The 23,520-nt window shown below is 36.6% G+C and overlaps 1 protein-coding gene across 7 annotated transcripts in view; it reads left to right on the top strand.

The window, feature by feature from the left end:
* LOC107858430 (vacuolar protein sorting-associated protein 54, chloroplastic) overlaps positions 1-23,520 on the top strand; it is a 49,962-nt gene that overhangs the window by 11,374 nt on the left and 15,068 nt on the right. For 4 of the 7 annotated variants that reach the window (XM_016703078.2, XM_047405787.1, XM_016703077.2 and 1 more), the window contains exons 8-14: positions 1,343-1,599; positions 9,732-9,903; positions 9,997-10,080; positions 10,160-10,429; positions 10,497-10,582; positions 10,851-11,004; positions 23,008-23,089. In XM_016703078.2, coding sequence (XP_016558564.2) covers positions 1,343-1,599; positions 9,732-9,903; positions 9,997-10,080; positions 10,160-10,429; positions 10,497-10,582; positions 10,851-11,004; positions 23,008-23,089 — 1,105 coding nt within the window. Of the gene's footprint in view, positions 1-1,342; positions 1,600-9,731; positions 9,904-9,996; positions 10,081-10,159; positions 10,430-10,496; positions 10,583-10,850; positions 11,005-20,378; positions 20,536-23,007; positions 23,090-23,520 lie in introns of all 7 variants that reach the window. The other 3 variants (XM_016703080.2, XM_047405792.1, XM_047405797.1) reach the window with 3 other exon arrangements.

Raw genomic sequence — 23,520 nt, 5'->3', positions numbered from 1 at the left:
CTTATTTAAAGAGGCTTTTGAAGAATAAATCAATAAGTCAAATTTCAGCAAAAAGCAAGAGATTGGAGTTCTCTCTTCCATTGAAGTCTAAGGTTTTAACCTCCTTTTAACGAGATGAATTTATGTATCGCCCTGTGAATCGATCCTTCATCAAAAGATCATAACACTATATGGACTCCAAGTGTCCCGAGGAAGGTATGCTTTTTTACTTGGCTAGCCACTAGAGGGGTGATTTTGACAATGGAAAATCTTAAAAAGCAGAAGGTTGTCTGCGTTAGTTGGTGCTTCATGTGCAAGGAGACGGGTGAGGACGTGAATCACATTCTTCTACATTGCGGGTTTACCATGAGATTATGGTGGGATATGTTTAGATGGTTTCACACTGCTTTCGTAATGCCAAGAACTGTGAAAGATCTAATGCTTATTCGGAAATGTAGAGAGGAAGGAGAAGACGAAGGGCCTGGAACATGGGTCCAATTGCATTAATGTTGGCCATTTGGATAGAGAGAAATAAGAGAGCTTTTGAAGGTGTAGAGTCGAGTTTCTTGCAGTTGAGGAGTAGCCTCCACTCACTTATTTTCTTTTGGTGTAAATAAAAAGTTTCTTGTTGTTTAGAGGATTGGATGGAGTTTGTAGAGAATCATATCTTGTAGTCTTGCTCTTTTGGTATAACTTGTGTATATGGCCGTTTATGAATGAAAATACTTTTACTTGATTTAAAAAAAAATCAGCTCTCTGCTTCATAGGCCAAACTGCATCTCTTATTGCATCGAGTCTTGATTATGATGTTTTAAAGTTGTTACAATTTAATCTTTTTACAAGTTTTCTTCTTAAAGCTTCATTTCTTGGGGCATAATATGATCCCATTTAAGGTGTGTAGCTATATTGTCTTGAAAATATCTTAGGCGAAACAACTAATGTCATTTATAAGTAGAAGTCATTTTGACTATGAGTCACTTCATCGTAGTCCAACTAACTATTCAGTATTCATTTTTGTCATCTGACACTATCTCCTCACTCCTCACTCCTCACCCTTCACTACCTCTTCACTACCAATACCATCATAGCTGCCAAAATTACTATAGCTTGAATTTGAACTAAAACCCTAAATGATTAAGATATTTCCTGTAAAACATTTCATTTCAGAGATATTTTCTCTTAAAACTGTTGTACACCCTACCTAAGGACCTTAACTTCGCAGGGGATTCTTTGGTTGGTGTTTGAGAATGGGGTAGTTTTACCCTGGTAATTGCTTTGTGTAGGAGTTTTTGCCCTTTTTTCTTTCTTTGTTTAATTTATTTTGGTATGAAGTAACTTGATATTTTTCTTTTAGTGAATGCAGGCTCACTTAGTCCAGGCCTCTGAAGTTAAAAAAACAATTGAATGGATTATCTGCCATCTTGATGATCATTATGCTGCTGACTCAGTTGCTGCTGCAATTGCACTTGGGGCAGCAGCTGCAGAAACTGTTAGTGAAAGTGACTGTCAGAGCACCACCTTTTCACAATTTTCTCCCTCAAGCAACTTTTCCAGGGCCTTTACAATTCAGGAGAAGGGAAATGATGCAACCACCATGTCAAATTTATCCAGAAACTTCAGGTTTATGTACATTCATTTGCTGTTATTCTTAGATGTTTTTTTTTTTTTTTTTTGAGAAAGTTAACTGGTATTGTAAACAAGAAATACACGAACAGGTATGTCATCAGTAATTACATTTGCTGCATAGAGGGGAAAGCAAAAAGAGATCTACCATCTATATGTCATCTATTTCTTCATAAGCTATCTAAAATTAGGGTGATATCCTCCTGTTCCTTAGGCAAAGTATGAGTACACCAAAAATAAAATGTCACTAGGCAGTTCATCTTTAGGCTCTGGAAGGGAATGCTCTTGTTCTCAAAACACCTCTGGTTTCTCTCCTTCCATGTAGTCCACCAAATGCAGGCCGGCGGGACAATCTTCCATCTCTCCTTGTGCCCTGATTGATTTCCATCCATGTTCCAGCTAAAACTTCTGCACTGTTCCTTGGCATGGACCATTTGATACCCCTCTGATTAATGAAGGTCTGCCAAATCTTTTCAGCTACTTTGCTATGTAAGAAGAGATGGTTTATTGTCGCTGTCTCAGTTTCACAAAAAAAAAAAACATATGGAACAATAATCAACCACTGTGTCAATGCAAAGCGGGCCACCTTATGAGGAATCTTCACTTTCCAAATCAACTTCCAAGGCCACAATGTGTGTTGAATTATCAGAAAACTTATAAGCAATGCCAAAAGTTGGATTTTCTCTCTCTTCTAAAAAGCTCTCAGGCACATCTTCCGAGGCAACTTTTGGAGAGCCCCATCTGGGCTTCCAGCCCCTTTTTCCGGTGGTCTTACACCATCGGAGACATCCTTTCTGACCTTTTCTCTTAGGCAATCAATAATCACCCTCTGTGATTATTGCTTTAACCCTTGGAATCCATTCACAGCAGCACCATGGCAGAAAACAGAATTTCCTTTAATGCTGGGTTCAAATATTTCAACATTATCAGATGGAGTTCGCGTAGTAACCACTGATATAATTGGGTAGAAGGAGCAGAAGTAGAATGAGGAGGATAACTTTGAGAAAGAAAGCCATGGAATGGTTATGCTATATTCTCAAGGAGGCATCAAGCGATCAAAAAAACTCGGTCTGAAAGTGGAGACCGAGGATAAAGTTGAAGACTTTTATGGCACTAGGAAGTACAACGAACATGGCAGATACATGAGCATTCTATCATAGAAAGGGGAAGCTAGAGATGTCCTTATAGTACCTGAACTAGCCATAAATGCAGGTTGGACAGACATAACATTTAAAATAGAGAGGTTCATTAAAGGCACTCCCTTGTACACAGGTAAACTGCTGCCACAAATTATCAACAAGGAAATACCATTTACTTGTTATATAATATGGATGTCATGTGACATGTATATGTGTGAAATGTCATTTATTAGAGATAATAGTTAGTAGTCAAGTTGGATTTGAAGACCAAAAATTACTTGTTCAATTTGAATTTGAATACCTAAATGGTTGGCCAAATTGTCAACTTGCCAACTTGATGTCAAACTTGGCAACCTTAGGGACTAAGTTTGGTGGTCTATAAATAGCCACCATTTGTACATTTTTATTGATGCATCAAAGTAGTAACAGAAGTACTACTAAAATTCTCTCATTTCTTTAAGTTTGATATTGATATTTTATCTTTATTTCATAACACGTTAGACTCTATCGTCTCAAAATTTGAAGGCTAAGAAAAGAGAATTGGATCAGAAAGTGGAGAAGGCAAGACCGTGAGATCTATGCGATCATCATGATTTGGATTTTACCTTTCTACTATTTATGATAAGTATATTATTAACTCATGTTCTTTAATTAAGTTGAAAAGAATATTGATAATCACAAAAAGGTGATATTGTTATAGGCTCAAGTTAGTTTATTATACTTTGGCCTAATATGTTAATGGCCGAGGGTGTGATGATGAATTTAGATATCATGCCATTAAGAGGGTAAGACATCGAGTTAAGAGTCCCGATGTGCCATGATGATAATATGTTGGGTTTAAGTCCCATTGATTTTTGGCCTAAGACGCCTTTATATGGATAAGACGTTGAGTTGAATCTCAATGCATCATATTGATGATACAATGATGACTGAGCCAAAATTTTGGTGAAAGTTATGAAATATTTCTCTTTGAATATGCTCCCTTTCATTACATTATATGTATGCCTCGATTTGCTCATGAATGAGCAATATCTTGAAAGAAATTTTAGGTTATCGTAATTTTATAGGCTTAAGGCACGATTATATTTCATTCCTGGGGAATGAGAATTTTGATTGTTAAAACTACGGATCCATTCCCTGGGGTGGATGTGATAGGAGTAACACCTCCATAAGAGGTAGAATAATTGAGAAGAAATATTATGAAATATACTTCAATATAATATAAACTTGAAAAATTATTCATGTTCTAGTAAATCTAAAATTTACCAAGTAAAACTCATATGTCATGGTGAACTTGGAGTTTACCAGTACAAATAAGTTCATAAGTTGACATGAAAGATTTTGCCATCCTAAAGATGTGCACATTGAGTATTATACAACATATATTAATGAACTAGAAGAATCTTCGAACAACATTATGGGTGTGTTTGGTATGTTGGAAAGTGTTTTCCTATTTTCCCTTGTTTGGTTGCAATAAAATGCTTGGAAAGCATTTTCCACAACAATTCATTTTCCTCAATTCGAGGGAAAATGACTTCCCTTATGGGTCAAGGGAAGTCATTTTTCAGAAAATGACAAATGTGACTTATGACCCCACCACCACCCCTCTTCCCCACCCCAACATCACTCATATTCACATGACTCAAAAAATTTACATTTCTCAAAAATTTACATTACTCGAAAATATTTTTCACTCTTCAATTTTTTACTGCTTGAAATAAAAAATAGTGAAGCTCGAATTTTTTTCATTTCCAATGTTCGTTGAATGTATTGTTATTTTCATATGCATAGAAGAAGACTTACCTATGTTATTTTTGCTAATTGCGTATTTCATTTTGTCATCAATGTAACTTGTTTCACGAACCCGTTATATTTCTATTGATTGTAGTATCTTGAGATTGTCCTGACAAAATATTGAAAAGTGTCCTATATTTGCTAATTAATAGTTGCTTAAATTTAGTGATTGTAATATTTTAGTATTCGATATGGATATTATTTGTTATGCTTAAATTAGTTCTTACAAATTGTTGAGTTGCTAGAGGCATTGATATACTAGTTAATAGTTAGTAGTATTTTCTAAAAAAATATTTTTTCACTCACCAATCAAACACTAAAAAATATTTTTCTAAAAAATAGTCTCTACTCACCAACTAAACACCATAAAATATTTTTCGAAAAATATTTTCCACTCACCAACCAAACATGAGAAAATAAGTAGAAAACCAACTTATTTTTCATGAAAACATTTTTCAAGAAAACATTTTCCATGGAAAATGTTTTTCATTATACCAAACACACCCTATGAGTTCTCAAATGATCTTTCTAAAGGTGAAGATAATTTTTTCCACTAATGGGCATGGTATGAAAGGTCATTGGGCACATGATTGTCGTGCGATCTAATTTGGTATAAGTTTTATAAATCCTCCATCGAAATAAATGAATATAAAATGATGGTGCACTTGACCTTTCAAAGTGATGTTGAGGTCTGTCATGTAAATATAATAAATTTCATGGCGTGAGAATGAACTTCTAATAAAATTTTTTGAAGCATGTGCATATGATTATAATTCATTCGAGAATGAGATTTGTGATAAGCATCGTTGATGCTCGACCATTCTTGAAGTGAATGTGTCAAGATGAGATAAAAATTATGAATAAGGACATGTTCATGCATGGTTGGATAAATGTCAAATCTCACCTCTATGGAAGGTTTGAGAAAAATAAAGAAAATTTATTTTGACATAAACGATCATTGATCGCGTACTTGTAGTATGCCATAAATATTTTGATATATTTATCATGGATTACCAAAGGGTAAAAGCAAGAAACAAGTCCTGTCTATATAATGTTTTAAGATTACGACAGTACTTATATGATTTTCCACTTAAAGGAGATGTTCATCATATGAATAGTGTGTGAAATATGTGTAGTACAGAAATTATGTGTAGTACATAAATTAATTGAGAGCTCCAAAAGAGCTTAAGTGTTACTACTAGAAGGAATGAAATTTTTCACAATATTGGGATTATAGTAAGTCTCAAAAGAAACTTATTAAGTTTCAAAGACATTGCCAAAAATAAATTATATTGGGACTATAAATAATGGAAAGATGTTATATCTTCATATTACTACAATCGACGTCGGTTATAAATATTTACGTAAAAGGTTATCTGTGTTTTTCCTCTTATTTGTAACACACAAATATGAGCATGATGACAGAACACATGCAATATTAAATTGAAAATTTATTGAAATAAATATTAGTTGGCATGACGGTTGACCATCCCGGTTCAAATGTGATGCAAAAATAATTGAGAATTCATGTGGTTATATATTGAAGAAATAAAAGGTTCTTCATGAATTCTTTTGTGCTGCTTGTGCTCACAATGATTTGATCATTGTACCAGCTACGATTGGAATTATATTTCCTAAATTTTTGGAACATATACAACAACAACAAACCCAGTGTATTCTCACATAGTGAGGTCTGGGGAGGGTAAGATGTACGCAGTCCATACCACTACCTCCTGAGAAGTAGCAAGGCTGTTTCTGATAGACTCCCGACTCAAGATAAGATAAGTCATAAAAAACGTACACAAAGCATGGAACAATATGGCATGACATGAATACGCCACTTATAAGGAGTAGTAAACAAAGAATAGTAAGCAATCGTAATGCAGCATAACAAGAATACTGCACCGACCAAGTAAAGCCCTATCCTACCTACCGAAAAAGTCACTAGCCTTCTATCCTAATACGCGTCCTCCAGATCTTCCTATCTAGGGTCATGTCCTCAGTAAGCTGTAACTGTTCCATGTCCCGCCTAATCACCTCTCTCCAGTATTTCTTCGGCCTACCCCTGCCCCGTCTGAAACCAACCAAAGCAAGCCTCTCGCACCTACGAACCGGAGCATCTGTGCTTCTCCTCATCACATGTCCGAACCATCTCAAACACATCTTGTCCTCCACCGAAGCCACACTAACCTTATCCCGAATAGTCTCATTCCGAATCCTATCTCCCTAGTAAGCCCACACATCCAGCGCAACATCTGCATTTCCGCCACCTTCAGTTTTTGGAACATATAAAAAGGTGAATATGAGTCCGTTCACCTGTCATGTGGACCGATTACTATTATATAGTTTAATAGATGCATCTATGATATGGTCACATTTGCTTTTCTATTAACTTAAAATTTGATTTTGGCAAAGTTGTTTGCTCGAATTATTAAATTAAGAGCCCAGTTCCGAACTATAAATTATGTTGATAATGCTGGTTGGTTTAGTAGAAATTGTATGCCTCAATTTCTAGCTAAATCATTGATGAGAACAAATCTCTCAAAAGAAATTTGGTATGAGATGTGTCATTTAAAATATAGCTCATTCATATGCATCAAGCCAACAAGGCTCCCCTATCACTATTGGTTCAAGGTCAACAACAAATAATTTCCATCTAAAGATTTAAATGTGCGGCATATGATGCAATTGCTTCATTGAAATGCACAAATATTAATCCCAAGATAAGGTTGGGGGTAAATGTTAGATTTCCTAACATTAGGGGGAGAGTTGATTAACAGTTGAAACTTATGTATGAAATAAATTATCTAGATATCCTCGTAAAAAATATATGTAAACTTGAAGTTCAAGAGATAATTCATTTGCAAATGTTACAAACTAATTGTTGGATGTGTTTGCTGGCTCTATATGATAATTCAACTGTAAAATGCTCCAATGAAACGTCCGTAAAAGGAAAAATTCTATGGCATGCCTGAAGCGTGATAGATAAATTGATTCCAAAGATAGAACTCCTTGAAGAAGGAAAGGGGCAAATGATCAAGATGGTCATGATAATGAGGCAAGTGCATAAAGAGCATACTGACATAACACTTCGTAAAACCTTGGCAAAGATTCAGGTACCTGAATAGTAATGAATATGGAGAGATTTTCATAAGCTATGTCTTATTGGAATCGATATCAAACAATCATTGATGATATCTTTGATATAATATAGCGCTTAATGTTTTAAATAGTATCAAGGATCTTGAATGCAAATCTGTCAGAAAAAATATGGATGGATAAATTATTGGCCGAATAAAAATATGTAATTCAAGTAGTTTGTTTCACTTGAAAAGTGAATATTTGGACTCATAATCTAAAGATCAGAGGTATAATGCCAGTGAGATACAAATGATGTACTATGCGAAAAGTAAAATTTGTAAGATATAAAATATGACTTGTGCCTTGGGGCATAAAGGTTTCACAAAGTTTCTGCGTTATTATAGGAGAATTGTTCTGTGGTGGTGAAACGAGGTTTATTTCAATTTGACAGTATTAAAAAGCTTGAATATGTATAATGAATTATTGTCATGACTAGCTAGATGACATAAGGTTATATAAAAATCCTTGAAGGGTTAAAAGGTTATAAAGCGATTTCATTGAATACCTCAATGATTATAAAGATCGCTTAACTTGAAAACAGACCAATTTTGATCTCATGAAAATGATTAGTAAGTATCATATTTTAGCGTAGTTGGTGCACTTATGAATTGCGGATCATCATTTATAAGAGTAAAGTGATGTTTCAATTGATGCGAGTATAATACGCGTTGTACTTTTTCCTTACCCGAGGTTTTATCCCACAAGGTTTTTATGGCAAGATTAAGGAGGCAGATAACAATACATATTACTGGATGTGTACTCGGAGTGTTTGACAAATGTAATATTTGTCCATCTATGAACATGTTGAGATAATTGCCATTCATGAAGCAAGCCGAGAACGCGTGTGGTTGAGATCCATGATGCATCTCATCCGAGAAAAATGTGGTCTGAAATGTGATAAAGTGCCTAAGATTTTTTATGAAGATAGTGCAGCATACATAGCACAACTAAAGGGAGGATTCATAAAAGGAGATAGAACGAAGCACATCTCGCCAAAACTTTTCTACACACATGAGCTCCAGAAAAATGGTGATAGCAACGTGCAACAGATTCATTCAAGTGACAATAGTATTGATTTATTCACCAAGTCTCTACCAACTTCAACTTTCAAGAAGATGGTGTACAAGATTGGGATGCGGAGATTCAAGTCATTAAATTGAAGTTTCCATCGGGGGAGTGAAATACGCGTTATACTTTTTTTTTCTTAACCAAGGTTTTGTCCCAATCGGGTTTTCCTAATAAGGTTTTTAATGAGGCAACACTAAAGGCGTATTACATGATATGTGTATTCTTTTTCCTTCACTGAGCTTTTTTCCATTGGTTTTTTCTAATAAGGTTTTAACGAGACACATTATCTATTAATGGACATCCAAGGGGGAGTGTTATATAATATGGATGTCATGTGACATGTTTATGTGTGAAATGTCATTTATTAGCGATAATAGTTAGTAGCCAAGATGGATTTGAAGACCAAAAATTACTTGTTCCATTTGAATTTGAATACCTAAATAGTTGGCCAAATTGCCAACTTGCCAACTTAATGTCAAACTTTGCAACCTTAGGGATTAAGTTTGGTGGTCTATAAATAGCCACCCTTTGTACATTCTATAAATAGTTTGGGAAGACAGGAATCATCTCCTTCTACATTGCCGCACAGCTTCTGGTTTGTGTCGGGAAATATACTCAAGGAAGTCTTGTTTAGCTGGACTTCTAGAGGAAGGAGGAGAACGATACGGGATGTGAGGTGTTTCTCTGCTTGCACTTATGTGGACCGTGTCAACCTAGGTCAAAATCATCCATAAGAGTGTTGTTTGATTATTTCACGAGCTGGGCTAATACATAGTTTGCTTAAACTTGGTTCATCTTGAGTATAAACCTGCTAATTATTTGACTTTAGAAAATGCTTGTTTTTCTGTTATCAACTTCTGCTTGTCACACTAAAACGAGCTAACTATTTTATTATGTGCTTTAAATTGGCATCTTATTTTCGAAGACTACTTAAATTACATAGATAGATTTGCTAGATACTTATACATCTATCTATTTCTTTGATAGAGCTGATATATTGAGAGAGAATACAGAAGCTGTATTTGCAGCTTGTGATGCTGCTCATGGAAGATGGGCAAAGATACTTGGTGTCCGTGCTCCTATTCACCCTAAGTTGAGGTTGCAGGAGTTCCTAAACATATATAACATCACTCAGGAATTCATTACTGCCACTGAGAAGGTAAAGCTTCTTCTTTCTCTATGAACTATATCCTTTACTAGTTCTAATTGGTGTTTCTATGCTTATAATTTTCTATTATTCAAATATAAACAGATTGGTGGAAGGTTGGGGTATAGTATCCGTGGAACCATACAATCACAGGCCAAGGCCTTTGTTGATTTCCAACATGAATCTCGAGTTTGTTCCTTTTCCAGCTTAATTTATGTGGTTCCACTCTCTTGCCTGGAGTATTAAATGTTTTTATTGGTTAATGCAGATGGCAAAGTTGAAGGCTATACTTGACCAGGAAAATTGGGCTGAGATTGATGTCCCCGACGAGTTCCAGACTATCGTCACATCATTGTTCTCTTCCAAATCAGATAATAGTGGACATGCTGATGATGATTCTGCTGGCACTGGAACAAGCAAAACTGAAGTGGTTCGAAGCAGCAGTGATCCTTCAATGGTGGATGCTGGACTCCCAAATATATCACATAATACAGAGCAGACTGATTCTACTTCAACACATCCAGATATTACAGCACAGGTTAGTCTTTCACAATTGACTGATAAACTGAGGGCAGCAGTGCTGATTTGAGACTATTTTAATTCAGAGTAATGACACAAAATCAAGAGAACGCGGAAGATCATCTCCTAGAGTGCTTTCCTTTGGGGGTGTTGCGTATCACATGGTAAACTGGTCAGTTATCCTTTTTAAATCTGATAAATTATCTGTTATTTTGAGCAACTTGCAGCTTTTTTAATTTCATTTTTCATTTCTTTGTCATAATTTTTATCTCTTAAATGCTTCTCTTCTTGGCCCTTGGTTCTTAAATACTTAATGCTGCCTGGTGCTTAATATTACCTTCTTCCACTTATGTCTACTGTTTCCTGGTCATTTAGCATGTTTTCATGTTTCTTCTCAAGGCTGGAAATTGCAAAAATAACATCATACTGTTGCTTTTCAGTGGCTTGATTTTGGTGAAGATGTTGTCAGAATATGTTGACATGAATAATAGTTTAACTGGCCTATCATCAGAAGTAGTTCACCGTGTTGTTGACATTTTGAAGTTTTTCAATACGAGAACTTGTCAACTTGTACTTGGAGCTGGAGCCATGCAGGTATGCTCTTGTGCTCTAAATCAACGATGTGTACCTTATGGATCATTCCTTGGATAAACCAAACTATTTGGATGCACTCCGCAATCTCATCTTGCCTTCTACTTCCTATCCTATTCATCAATTATGTTGCCTTTTAGAATAAAATGTGCCTGCACATACTGGAGCATGTATGGAGGACTCGTGTAACATGCTTCAACTAGTTTGGGAGTGAGGATAATTGATTGATTGATACTTTTTGATAGGCAAAGTAAATGTTTCATTACGGTAAAAAAGTAATATAAAGAGAGCAAATAAGACAAAATTTATGTATATCACCGAAAATCAATTTGGATTCATGCTGAGGCGTTCAACTAAAAATCAATTTGGATTCATGCTGAGGCGTTCAACTATAAAAGCCATACATCTTGTAAGGATATTGATGGAGCAATATAGTATAGGGAGAAGAACATGGATTTACATATGGTGTTTATCAACCTAGAAAAAGCTTACAACAAAGTCCTTTGAGGGGGATTCTAGGGAGATCTTTGGTGACTAAAGGTGTACCTATAGCTTACATTAGGGCAATTAAAGCCATGTACGCTTTATCTAAGACCCGAGTGGGGAAGTGGGAGGAGACTTAGACTTTCTACTCTTGATGGGGTTGTAAAAGGGATCAACTCTTAGCCCTGATGGATAAACTAAGGTGGCATATCCAAGGAAAACGAGAGGTGCCATGGTGTATACTATTTGCAGGTGACATAGTTTGATTGACGAGACATGCAATGGAGTTAATAGAAGGCGGGAGGTTTGAGACAAACCTCAGTGTCAAAAAGGTTCAGGTTGAGCAGGACTATGGCACAATACTTGGAGTGCGAGTTTAATGACATAACCCATGTGACAGATGTGGAACTAAGGATTGATACACAAGTCTTCTCCAAGCAAGGAAGTTTTAGGTATCTAGGATCAATAATCCAAGATGGGGAGATTATTGATGATGTTACACATCGTATTGGAGCAGGGTGGATGAACGGAAGCTCGCATCCGATGTTTTGTGTGATAAGAATGTACCACTAAGCCTCAAAGGTAAGTTATATAAAGTGGTGGTTAGACCAACCATGTCGCATGGGGTGGTGTATTGACTGTCGAGAACTATCACGTCCAGAAAATGGGAGTAACCAAATTGAGAGTGTTGAGATGGATATGTGGGTACACTAGGAGCGGTAAGATCAGTAAGAAAGTAAGAAATTTATTTAGGATAATGTAGGAATGGCCTCCATGGTGGATAAGATGAGGGAGATGAGGTTGAGATGGTTTTGACATGTGAAGAGAAGATGCACATATACCTCGTACCTTGTACCCTGGTGAAAAGGTGTGATAGATTGACTATATTGGTGTAAGGAGAGGGAGAGGTGATTAAACAAGACATGACTCACCTGCAGCTTATGAGGACATCACCCTAGATAGGAAGATATGAAGGTCGAGGGTTAGGGTAGAAGATTAGTAGATAGTCGAGTGTTGTCTAATTTTCTTATCATAAGTGTTGTTAATTATTCTTATTATCCTGCTATCAATGAGGTGCCTTGGTGTATCCTTTTGGCAGATGATGTTGTTTTGATTGACGAGACGCGCACTGTGTGTGTGAATGATAGATTGGAGGTTTGGAGACAAACTCTTAAGTCTAAAGGGTTTAGGTTGAGTAGGAGCAAGACATAGTATATGGAATGCAAGTTTAATGACTTGAGGCAGGAGAACGAGGTGGTAGTAAGGTTGGATTCCTAGGTTGTTTGTAAAAGGGATAGTTTTATGTATCTCGGGTCCATGATTCAGGGGAATGGAGTGATTGACGAAGATGTCTCCCACCGTATTGGGGCAGGATGGATGAAGTGGAGGCTCGCCTCGGGAGTGTTGTGTGATAAGAAGGTATCGCCCAAGCTTAAAGGCAAATTCTACAGAGTGGTAGTCCGTCCGACCTTGCTGTATGGAGCGGAGTGTTGGCCAGTCAAGAACTCCCACATTAAAAAATTAAAGGTGGCGGAAATGCGGATGTTGTGTTGGATGTGTGGGCTTACTAGGGGTGATAGGGTTAGGAATGAGACTATCCGGGATAAGGTGGGAGTGGCTGCAGTGGAGGACAAGATGCGGGAAGTTAGGTTGAGATGGTTTGGGCATGTGATGAGGAGGGGCACGGATGCCCCAGTTCGTAGGTATGAGAGGCTAGCTTTGGATGGTTTCAGGTGGGTAGGGGTAGGCCGAAGAAATACTGGAGAGAGGTGATTAGATGTGACATGGAGCAATTACAGCTTACCGTGGACAATGACCCTAGATAGGAAGATATGGAGGACACAAATTAGGTTAGAAGGCTAGTGCATGTGGGTGGGTCGTAGCCAGTAGTTAGGAGAGCTTTGGGATAGCCAAGCTGATAGTATAGGGCTATGTCCATAGGTTGGAGCTGCTAGTAGGAGGGTATGGGGGTGGGGCTGCCTTTGGTTCGTTAGTGTAGGGTATTGCTTTGTGGGTATCTTATTTCTATTATTCCATCTTGTTTCATGCTTTATTATGAATTTGTTTACTATTCTTTGTCTTGAGCCCGGGTTCTATTGGAAACAACTTTTCTACTTCTCCGGAGATAATGGTATGGACTGCGTACATTTTACCCTCCCAGACCCCACTTGTGGGTTTGTTGTTGTTGTTGCTATCTTATTCGTTGCTTGTTGTTCCTTAACTTCAGTTATCGTATTATTTGTTGTTGCTACTTGTTCAATACTTGTTGTTGCGACTTGTTCAGTTCTTAATTATTTTTTAGCATGATTTCTTCCCAACTTTATTTGTTTGACATGTTTGATATTTGCTATGCTTTACATGCGTCGAGGATCTTTTAGAAACAACCTCTTTACCTTCCCAAGGTAGGGGTAGGGCTGCATACACACCATTCCTCAGATCCCACTTGTGAGATTACACTGGGTATGTTGTTGGTTTCCCTTACTACTATAATAAATGCTCTAAAAGTGAAGTAAAAAATTGAGAGGTCAAAGAGTAAATAAGGGAATTTAATCAAGTCTGTCTTTGCTTTAATTGCCGTGGTGTGCGGGCCAGCTTGCACGTATCTCAACTAATTCCGCTGGTGCATGCTATCTCCCAGCAGTATAGGTACCGGGTAACTCTATCCACCAAGGCTTGATGAAAAAATGGGAAGAAACCACCTAATTTTTTTTTTGCCTTCCCTAGGAATCGAACCTGTGTATCAGTTGCATCCTACAGTGGGATAAGATTACTTTTTTCCAAGATTGATAAATAATCTTGAGGCTGCGTCATAGAGTTATAGCACTATTCGCAGACATCTCATTTTCTGTTAGATGGATCATCTTGTTATCAATAAAAAGAACATGCCAGATTAATATAGGTTTTCCCCCACGCTCACCGATAATCTATGTTGCTCGGACTCGGGTGTGGGTATCCGAGACGGGTGCGAATCCGAGAGTCGGATTCGTCAAAATATAAATTTTAAGATTCGGGGGTGCGAATCCGAGTGTGGATACGGGTGCGGGGATTCGGCTAAAAAGAATTAAATATTATAAATATAGAGTTATAAAGTTACTTTATTAAACAAACACAAGAAAACATCCAAACTTAAGACATCAATTCAAAACTAACAGAACAAAAAGAAATGTCCACTATCAAGTTACTTAACTACTCTTCCGCATCTTCGTCAACTTCTTCCAAATCTTCAAATTCTTCATCAAAAACCACTCCTTCCAATTGTGGTTCATCTATTGATAGCTCGGTTAAATTATTAATTGTATCCTCAACTTCAAATTGATCTCCACCTAAATAAGTTAAAAAGAATGTATACATTAAAATGTTTTTATACAAAGAAAGAAAAAGTTATTATTCAAAATAAATAATTGAGAAACTAATAAAGAAAATGTAGACATACCTACATCCCAATACTTGCTTGGCCCATTTATATATTTCTCTTTCTTACGAGATAGCAACCGTAGATTATAATGTACAAACACTAAATCTTCGGCTTTTTAAGTTGCTAACTTATTTCTCTTGATGTTGTGGATCATAGAATATGTGCTCCAATTTCTTTAACAACAAGAGGAAGAAGCCGGTTGAGTAAGCAACTTGTAAGCTAACTGTTGCAAAAGTGGAGTCGAGACACCATGATTTCCCCACCAAGAAAGAGGATCTTCATACTCCATAGCATCAATTACATGAGGCTCACCAAAATAACCACTCATGCTACAAAATTTTCCATACTCCAATGAAACTTGTTTCATTTGATTAGAATCAAAGTACCTTTGAAAACACTTTATTCTATTCGATGCAATTTCTAAATTTTCATTAGGAGCTACCCGTTGAATTCCATTTTCTCCTTGAAGTCATGATTGATGATAGTATTTGGGAACCAAAGAATGTGCCATACAATGTAAAGGGGTGTTGCTTTTGTTCTACCTAGCCGCTAGAACACCATGAATGGAATCAAAAAAATTTGATTGGCCAGATATAAGATCTTCCCCCTCATGCTCAAAAATTATTTTTTTAACCTTCTCAATCATTGAGTCCCACGTATCATAAATAATGTGTAATTTTGGACCATCTAGATTAACATCTCTAAGCATATCGACAATAGGTTCCGTAAACTTCAAAAAGTAGTTAATATTATCCCACTTCTCATCATTCATTATAAAAGATTTTATTTCAAGAGTTTTGGCTTCAATTCCCTTATCCCCCTTATAATTCTTCCATTCATCATCCATGACCATCTTCTCTAAAGAAGATTTCACTTTGCGAATACGAGTCGTCATAATAACATATGAAGCAAATCTTGTTTCACCAACTTTCAATAAACACAAATCTGAATGTTTTTGAAAAATTGCATGTGCCATGTCATGATTCACAACAAAGTTTTTTCAAATTACTCACTTCACTAAGTAACTCTGAGATCCATTGGCAATTAGCAAAGTGAGATGATTTATCAGACGGTTGGCACATACTTTTCAAGGCTAGATTCAAACAATGAACAACACAAGGAGTCCAAAATATATGAGGATATTTTTCCTCCACCATAGTACCGGCAAGTTTCATATTACTTGCGTTATCTGTAATAACTTTAACAACATTATTTGGACCTACTTTCTCTATTGCTTCAAGAAACAAATTAGCAATATATTCTCCACCTTTCGTGCACCCGCTAGAATTTATTGAATTTAAAAACATTGGACCCCCACTAGATGATGCCAATATATTGATCAAAGGCCGTCTTTTAGTATCAGACCATCCATCCGAACAAATCGACAACCCTTTTTTTTCCATGTATCTTTAATTTGTTGCAACTTCCTATTAATGTGAGTCTTTTCTTGATCTAAAAGAGTTGTTCTCAACCTATTATATGATGGGGGAATATAACTGGGGATGGAATTTTCTGCTAAAAACTTTGAATATTTTTTAAAGTATGGAGAATTGGCAAGATTGAACGATAAACCTGATGCGTAGAACATTCTAGCCGCTAATTTGTCGGCGGTATTTCTCTAATGGATGCCAAAAGATTTTCCTATAGCTCCACTTTCTGTACTCTTCCTTTTCTTATGTTGAAGTAAATCAGTGCCCTTCGGAAGAGATACATAATTAGCTTTTTTTCTTGCATTAACTTGAACCGAAGATTTTTTCTTTTCAGCTTGTTCGTGCTCCATCTTCAACATTCTCAATGTATCACCTTGAACTTCGCTACATATTTGAACTCCTTGACCCGATAATCTTAACAGATGTGCTTTAGCTCTATTATATGATCCAGTAATTTGTTTATTACACTAGTTACATGACCATGTTCTATTTCCACCACCATTGGGAGTAGTTGAAATTACTTTTACATGATTCCATAGTGGTTTGTATGGACTGCGTACATCTTACCCCCCAGACCTCACTAGGTGGGAATACACTGGGTTTGTTGTTGTTGTTGTTGTTGTTGCATAGTGGTTTGTCATCAAAATCTACTCCAATACTTTTTGTTGGTCTTATAGGACCTTTTTCCCTTTTGACTACCCGATGCGGATCATGCCATATTATTTGATAGATAATAATCAAATTTTTAAGTTAAAATTTCTTTGGACAGACGTTCTATTTATAATGTTATGGATGAAGACAATTTTAGACTTTTCCCAATTTAAATCAATTTAATGTTCCTTGACACATAGGGATTAGGATTTATTTATTTTAGTTAATTTATTATTTTTAGTTATTTTTGTCTTTTGATTTTACTTTTTAATTAGGAATAGTATTTGTATTAAAAACTTTTTCCAAAATTACAATTCACGTTTATTTACTAAAATAAAAAGTAATATAATTGAGAACTTAAATTAATACTATCCAAATAAAATACATTGACCGACATAAGTTTTCCTTACTAAGGGGCCGACAAAGGCAACATATTAATTTATTATTAATAGTAAAAACACTAATTATTAATTAAAATTAACAAAAAGAAAGACCCAGTACAGTTTAAAAACAGTTTTGACATAAAAAAAAAAAACCTTCACTGTGAACGCCGACAACTGGTACGACAACTGCTCCGACAACTAGTACGACAACCGTCACTGTAAACCGGTACCCTGAGGTGGTATGATGATGATTTCCGGTACCCTGAGGTGGTACGACAACTGCTCCGATGAGTTACGGCGACGTCGACGGTGATTTCCGGTGACGGCATATCGACAACGCCGTCTCTATTCCGGTAGTCGTTGATCGGGATTTTATCAGGTTAGTTTCCGAATAATTATTCAATGTTTCCACTCAAATTTCTTTTTAATTTTGATCAACGTCTCCGAAATCGGTGGACCAAATCGGAGACGGCGGAAGCACCCATCCCCGCCTCAGTCTCGTGTCGAGATGGGTTCGGCGGCAAAACAGCCGAGTCCGAGCAACATAGCCGGTAATATCAACTTGTTTTCAAGTCCGAGTCCAATTCTTCTAACTAGGATTGACCTGGCTAGGTTTCTGTTGAAGAGAAAACGTTGCTGGATTATTATGTATGAGAATTGAGAAAATAAAAAGTTTCACCACGAGATCCATTCCATTTGTCTTCATAGTTCTCTTTTTCTCAATAATTTTCAGGGAGAGATTTGACTTCAAATGATTGCAGGCCTTTTCAATATCAAGGCCGAATTGTCCTCCCTCAATCCTGTAAAGAAGCATCCATTTGCAATAAGTGCTACATCATAACTATGTCTGCCCTCATGAAGACATTTAGTTCATCTGCCACCTGTGAGGAAATGAATCTCTTTTATATCTAAGATAGTACATTGGCAATAGTTATTGAAATGTGGCATATGATATTGATTAGGTAGAAATTATCGACTCCACTGCTGCTCCTTACTTTGGAGCTAGAGCAATAAAAGGAGCATCACAGCTAATGCAGTAGTAGGGTATCTGTTACATCTATGTTAATTCTAGTAAAGAAAGCCATTGTTCAACAGGCTGCAGTGTTTTGTCTCCTTGGAGTTAAACACTGCTACTGCAATTTCCTTCGTTGGAATAGGCCAACCAAGCCAACTTTGTTCCTTTTCTTACAAGCTTGAGAAATGTAATCCATCCACCTATGTCCCACAGCTTGCAAAACCGTATAGATACAATTCTGATAAATAGAGTATCACATCGTTTGTTTGTATTTTGGATAAGATCGATCTTACATCTTTCTAGCCATTGTAATGGGAAGAAATCGAGAATCTTAAAAAATCCATTCAGCTACAGGTGATGAATCCTGCTCCTGTTCTTCCTCTGTTTTAATAATTTTAGAAATAAGGGGAAAGAGATAAAAAGAGCACACCAATGCTGCTATGATTAAACAGGTAAAAACATAGTTTACCATTAATTCTCTAAAGAAACTAAGAAAGTTTATAAGGGTGTCACTATCATATTTTTAAGCTGCACCAAAGTTTGTACAACTTCAGCTTTGTCCTCAGAACATCTCTTTTCCACGTGACCCACAAAAATAATTGTTGGAGCAATATCATGAGTTGTTTCGTATATCTCTGTTCAAAGCTTCTAACACAGAGAAATGGTTTCTTTCACTGTCCTTGGCATTATTCCCTTAGTGCAAGATAACTTTAGGGTAGTTACCACTTACCAAAAATGAAGGTGGAGAACCCTTTGAAGAGTACAAGAGAGTTTAGAGGGAAGCTAAGGCGATTGACAAAGCCTAGATGGTTTGTACCAAAAGAAGGTATGCAGAAAGTAGAGAAAGAACCGTATAAATAAAGTAATTAACACGGCTTAGAGAGAAAAAAGGGTAAATGCTTAAAAATATTAGTTTACTAAAGACGATTCAAATAAGGTTTGAGAGAAGTAGTGAGATCAACGGGTGGTGCAGAGGCTATGTCCAAATGGGCAACTCAAATCAGAAAGATAGTTTACATAACTCCATGCGTCTTTGCAAGACTAAACCTTTGTTACAATTTTAGAATTAGGTTTGTAGAAGTAAAGAATACCATTAAATATGAGGGTTAGGAAAACCTGTAGGCTAGATGGTATACCTATAGATGTTTAGAAGTGCCATCAGAATGTTAAGAGTAATATGGCTTACCAATTGATTTCATGTTAGATTGAGTAGAAGATACCAAAAGAGTAGAGAAATAATAACCAAGAGAAGAGTGGAGATACTGTCACGCCCCAAGCCCAGACTCAAGGCGCGGCCGACACCGATGCCATTGCTGGCCAACCGTACCCATACCATGACATGGACATAGAACATGCATCTAGACATGTGCGGAACGCTAAATTTAGAACATTTGAGGGATTCGTTAAATGTAAGGGAATAAGTCTTGTAAATAAAATATAATTCATCAATCGTAGTTTTAAGTTCATGAAGCGACACAAAGGTCAAAACTGAAATATATGTCATAAAAGCATACTAACTGACCATTGATGAAGCCTCATAACATGTCTGAATACTGTTTACTAGGACAAGGCCCCTATATGACCCATAAACTTGAATGAACTGAAACTGACTAATTATGCTCCAAGAACGAATGGAGCTTATCAATAGCTGAAACATAGACCTTAACATGCTGCTCGATCATCCTGAGTACCTGACTGCATCATTTAAAACGTAGCGCCCCCAACAAAAGGGGTGTAAGTACATATGGGATTTTATTGTATGTAAAATGGCTGAATGAAAAGATAACTGAAACATTGCATAACTGAAGGCCATGAGTAAAACATAGAGTACGAGGCTGTCCTCAGCCAGAGAAAATCATCTTCCATAAATCATTAACTTAGACATGGCTGAATAAGATGGAAAATAGTCAAGGAAAAATCATTTTCGTAACATGAGAAAGTGAAAGGATCGTAACTCATAGAAATAGTCTTTTCATTTCATAATTTATCATACTTTTTAGGTTTACTCGACAGAAGCATCATCGGAGCACATGGAGTCTGTTGTCGGCCCGATCAGCTAAGCCACCTCAAACTTTGCTGGGTGTGAGGCAATACATGTCTTGTGGATCCATAATAAGGCCTTACTAGGGGCACATAGAGGAGTCACTTGAACCAATAGTACGATCCTTAACCTATATCAGCAAACGTAGTTTCCTGCATTCATTATCTGAACTTATGCTTTCTCGGTGTTAGCCATTATCCAAAAGTGTCATGAAATATCCTTAAACTCGTATATTGTAATTTGGCAAAACACCCATGAAAACATGTTTGGCTTGGAAGCCCATAAGTCATATTGTGGAGGCTTGGCTCAATTCATAGTTCATAAGTCATGCTGTGGAGCCTTGGCTCAATTCATAGTTCATAAATCATCCTGTGGAGCCTTGGCTCAAGTCATAGTTGATAAATCATCCTGTGGAGCTTTGGATCAAATCATATAGGTTTTTCTTTTTTTATAAACATGTAACTGTAAGAAATCATTAAAATCCTCTTTGAAGGAAAAATCATATCTTCTCATAAAGCATGCTTTCCATAAAAATCATGGAGCTCATGAAGTCAAACAGTTATGTGCATAGACAAATAATTTATAGGAGTTTATGAGTTCAAATTAAATCTACATGAACGAACATAACTGAATTCATGGGATAACCCTATTTGGTTCATGAATGGAAGTTCATAGAAGCATTTTAAGACCAACGGGTTTTAGATTTTTGCCTCCCAGAAATTATCTGCCAATACCACTCAGCCTAGATCTTTTTATATATGTTTATCTACTGTCACCGCTCGTAATTCACATATAAAGCATCAAGCTTTATCAAATGTTCAATTGCGTCATTGTTCTTTATTTTCAGTCTTCTGAAATCTTCATGTTCCATATTTAAGTCCTTCAAGATGTGTCAATACGGTATGCTTCACCAGTTCAAACCCTGCCACTACAAGATGTCTGCTATTTAAGTTTTAGTAGGATAGAGGGGATAACTCATACTCCTCTACGTTTCAAGTGTATGAGTTAACTTGGGTTAGACCAACTAACTCAGGGGATTCCTCAGTTATGCAAAAAAATTAAAAAGAAGATTTTAAGTTTAGGCAAAGCTTGCTTTTCCTGGCTTTTTTGTTGAAACTCCCTTCATGCCCTGTTCTCATTGACAAGGTCCTTTTGTATCTGCCTATTCTCGGACCTGATGGAGGTCTTATCTTATTTATTTTTCTATTTTCTAAGAGGATAGGCAGTTTCAGGTTGTAAAGCTTGTTTTAAACTGAAAACTTGTCATCCCATGATATCAAGAATCTGTTAACTTGCTCAACCATTGTGGTAAACTCTACAAAAGGGACACACATATCCAGCCACCCGACCTGATAGTGATTATTGCGGTGATTTTGTTCTTTCTGTTCTCCACGAGAACAAGTCCGCGAGAAATGGTTTAAATTATTTGTGCCTTCGTCAATTTGATAAATCCTCGAGAAAGGTCCCTTACCTTCCTGAAGAACTCGTTTGGCCATAGATGAATCGTCAATGTCGGTATTCTTATCAGTTCCGCTCTCAGTTCTCCTTCCTGGTGTGTGTGCTTTTATAGATCAACCATCACGAAGCAAATCATGCTTCCTTAAGTCCATCTTCCTACTTTTATGTTCAGTCTTCTTCTGTGAAGAAAACCCAAGTAGGAAGTGCATTTCATTCATATCACTTGCATAAAACACCACATAAAATTTCCGATAGCCATTTATTCAGATGTGTACTCTTCTTCACTTGCGATTTCTGCTTTGATTCACCAAATCACCCAGATAAGCAACATTACAAAAATGTTGAACTTTCTCTACCGATTATCTCGTGCACTTCAATGACCTGGCTAAGCTGATTTGAACTCTACGGTAGTCCTGGATTGATAGCCGTTGCTTGTAATAATTCTTCTGACATGTTCAGGCTTCCATCCTATGATGAATTTCCCGCGAATATCTATGTATTGCAGTAATTTCAACCCGTATAGTCTCTTGGTGGATATAGATGGCGTGATCTTTTTCATTCCCAAGGCATTTTAATACGCACTTCCTAAAAAATTCAACTTCTGGGTATGTTGTTGTTGTTTGATGTAGGAGATGGGTACACCATCAAAGCTCTTTCAATCTTTTGTAACTTGACTTGAAATTATTTTTGTGCTCGATGATTTCGTATCAATAATCAGCAGCTACTCCTTTCAAAAGACGTCTTCTTGAACAAAAGAAAAGTCTCTTACCATTTCACCCCATTGGCTATTGACTTTGGAATGTTGTTGTATCCTACTTGAAGCATCTGGGGTGGTGAATGTTAGTGAGCACAGATCTCTGGTCTTAGACTTGTTTTTGGTGGTTTTTAAGATCACAAACATGCCAGAAAACACATTATATTGATTTTATTTTTTTCAAATATTCTTTTGAATCATTATCGACGAATTGAAGCTTTCAGCTTTTTTATTGTATGCCTGTAACTTGAACTAATGTTTTCGACTTAATTCCCCTTTCATCCTTATTTTTTCCCATATTTCTTCAATTTAAGCATTTTCCAGTTTCTATCTTGTGTATGCAGTATAGGTGTTGTTAATTGGAGAAAAATTGCAGGTGTCAGGTTTGAAGTCTATTACTTCTAAGCACTTGGCTCTAACAAGCCAAGTCATCGGTTTCACATACACTATAATTCCAGGTAGGTGATGATGATGAAGCTGTTTACTGATGGAGAGTTCTTATATTGTTTCTGGCTTTTGTCTAGTTCCCTGTCTACTATTGTGTTCATGGTTGATCCTTGGTTAATGATATATCAATGTGCTCAGACATTGTTCCACTGGTAATAACATACCATTACCATTTGTGTAACATTACTGGGTTGGAATTTAAAGGCGAAGTATGCTGTTCATATACATTGTTATCTTTCTACTTCTGTCAGTGTTTAGTTGAAATCATTAAAGGGAAGTCCATTGCCCATATTACAGAAAGTCATGTATTAGCATCTTTCTACCTGAGTGTCTGAATGCATACTACCTTGGGTAGAGTTGAAATCATTAACAGCGGGAAGTCCATTGCCCATACATTAAGAGGAAATCAACCATTCAGGTTTTCGGTAGAGTTAATCTCTTT

Source organism: Capsicum annuum, chromosome 2 (assembly GCF_002878395.1).
Source record: "Capsicum annuum cultivar UCD-10X-F1 chromosome 2, UCD10Xv1.1, whole genome shotgun sequence".
Taxonomy (NCBI): Eukaryota; Viridiplantae; Streptophyta; class Magnoliopsida; order Solanales; family Solanaceae; genus Capsicum; species Capsicum annuum.
The sequence above is the reverse complement of the archived record's forward strand: the minus strand, read 5'-3'. Positions and strand labels throughout refer to the sequence as shown.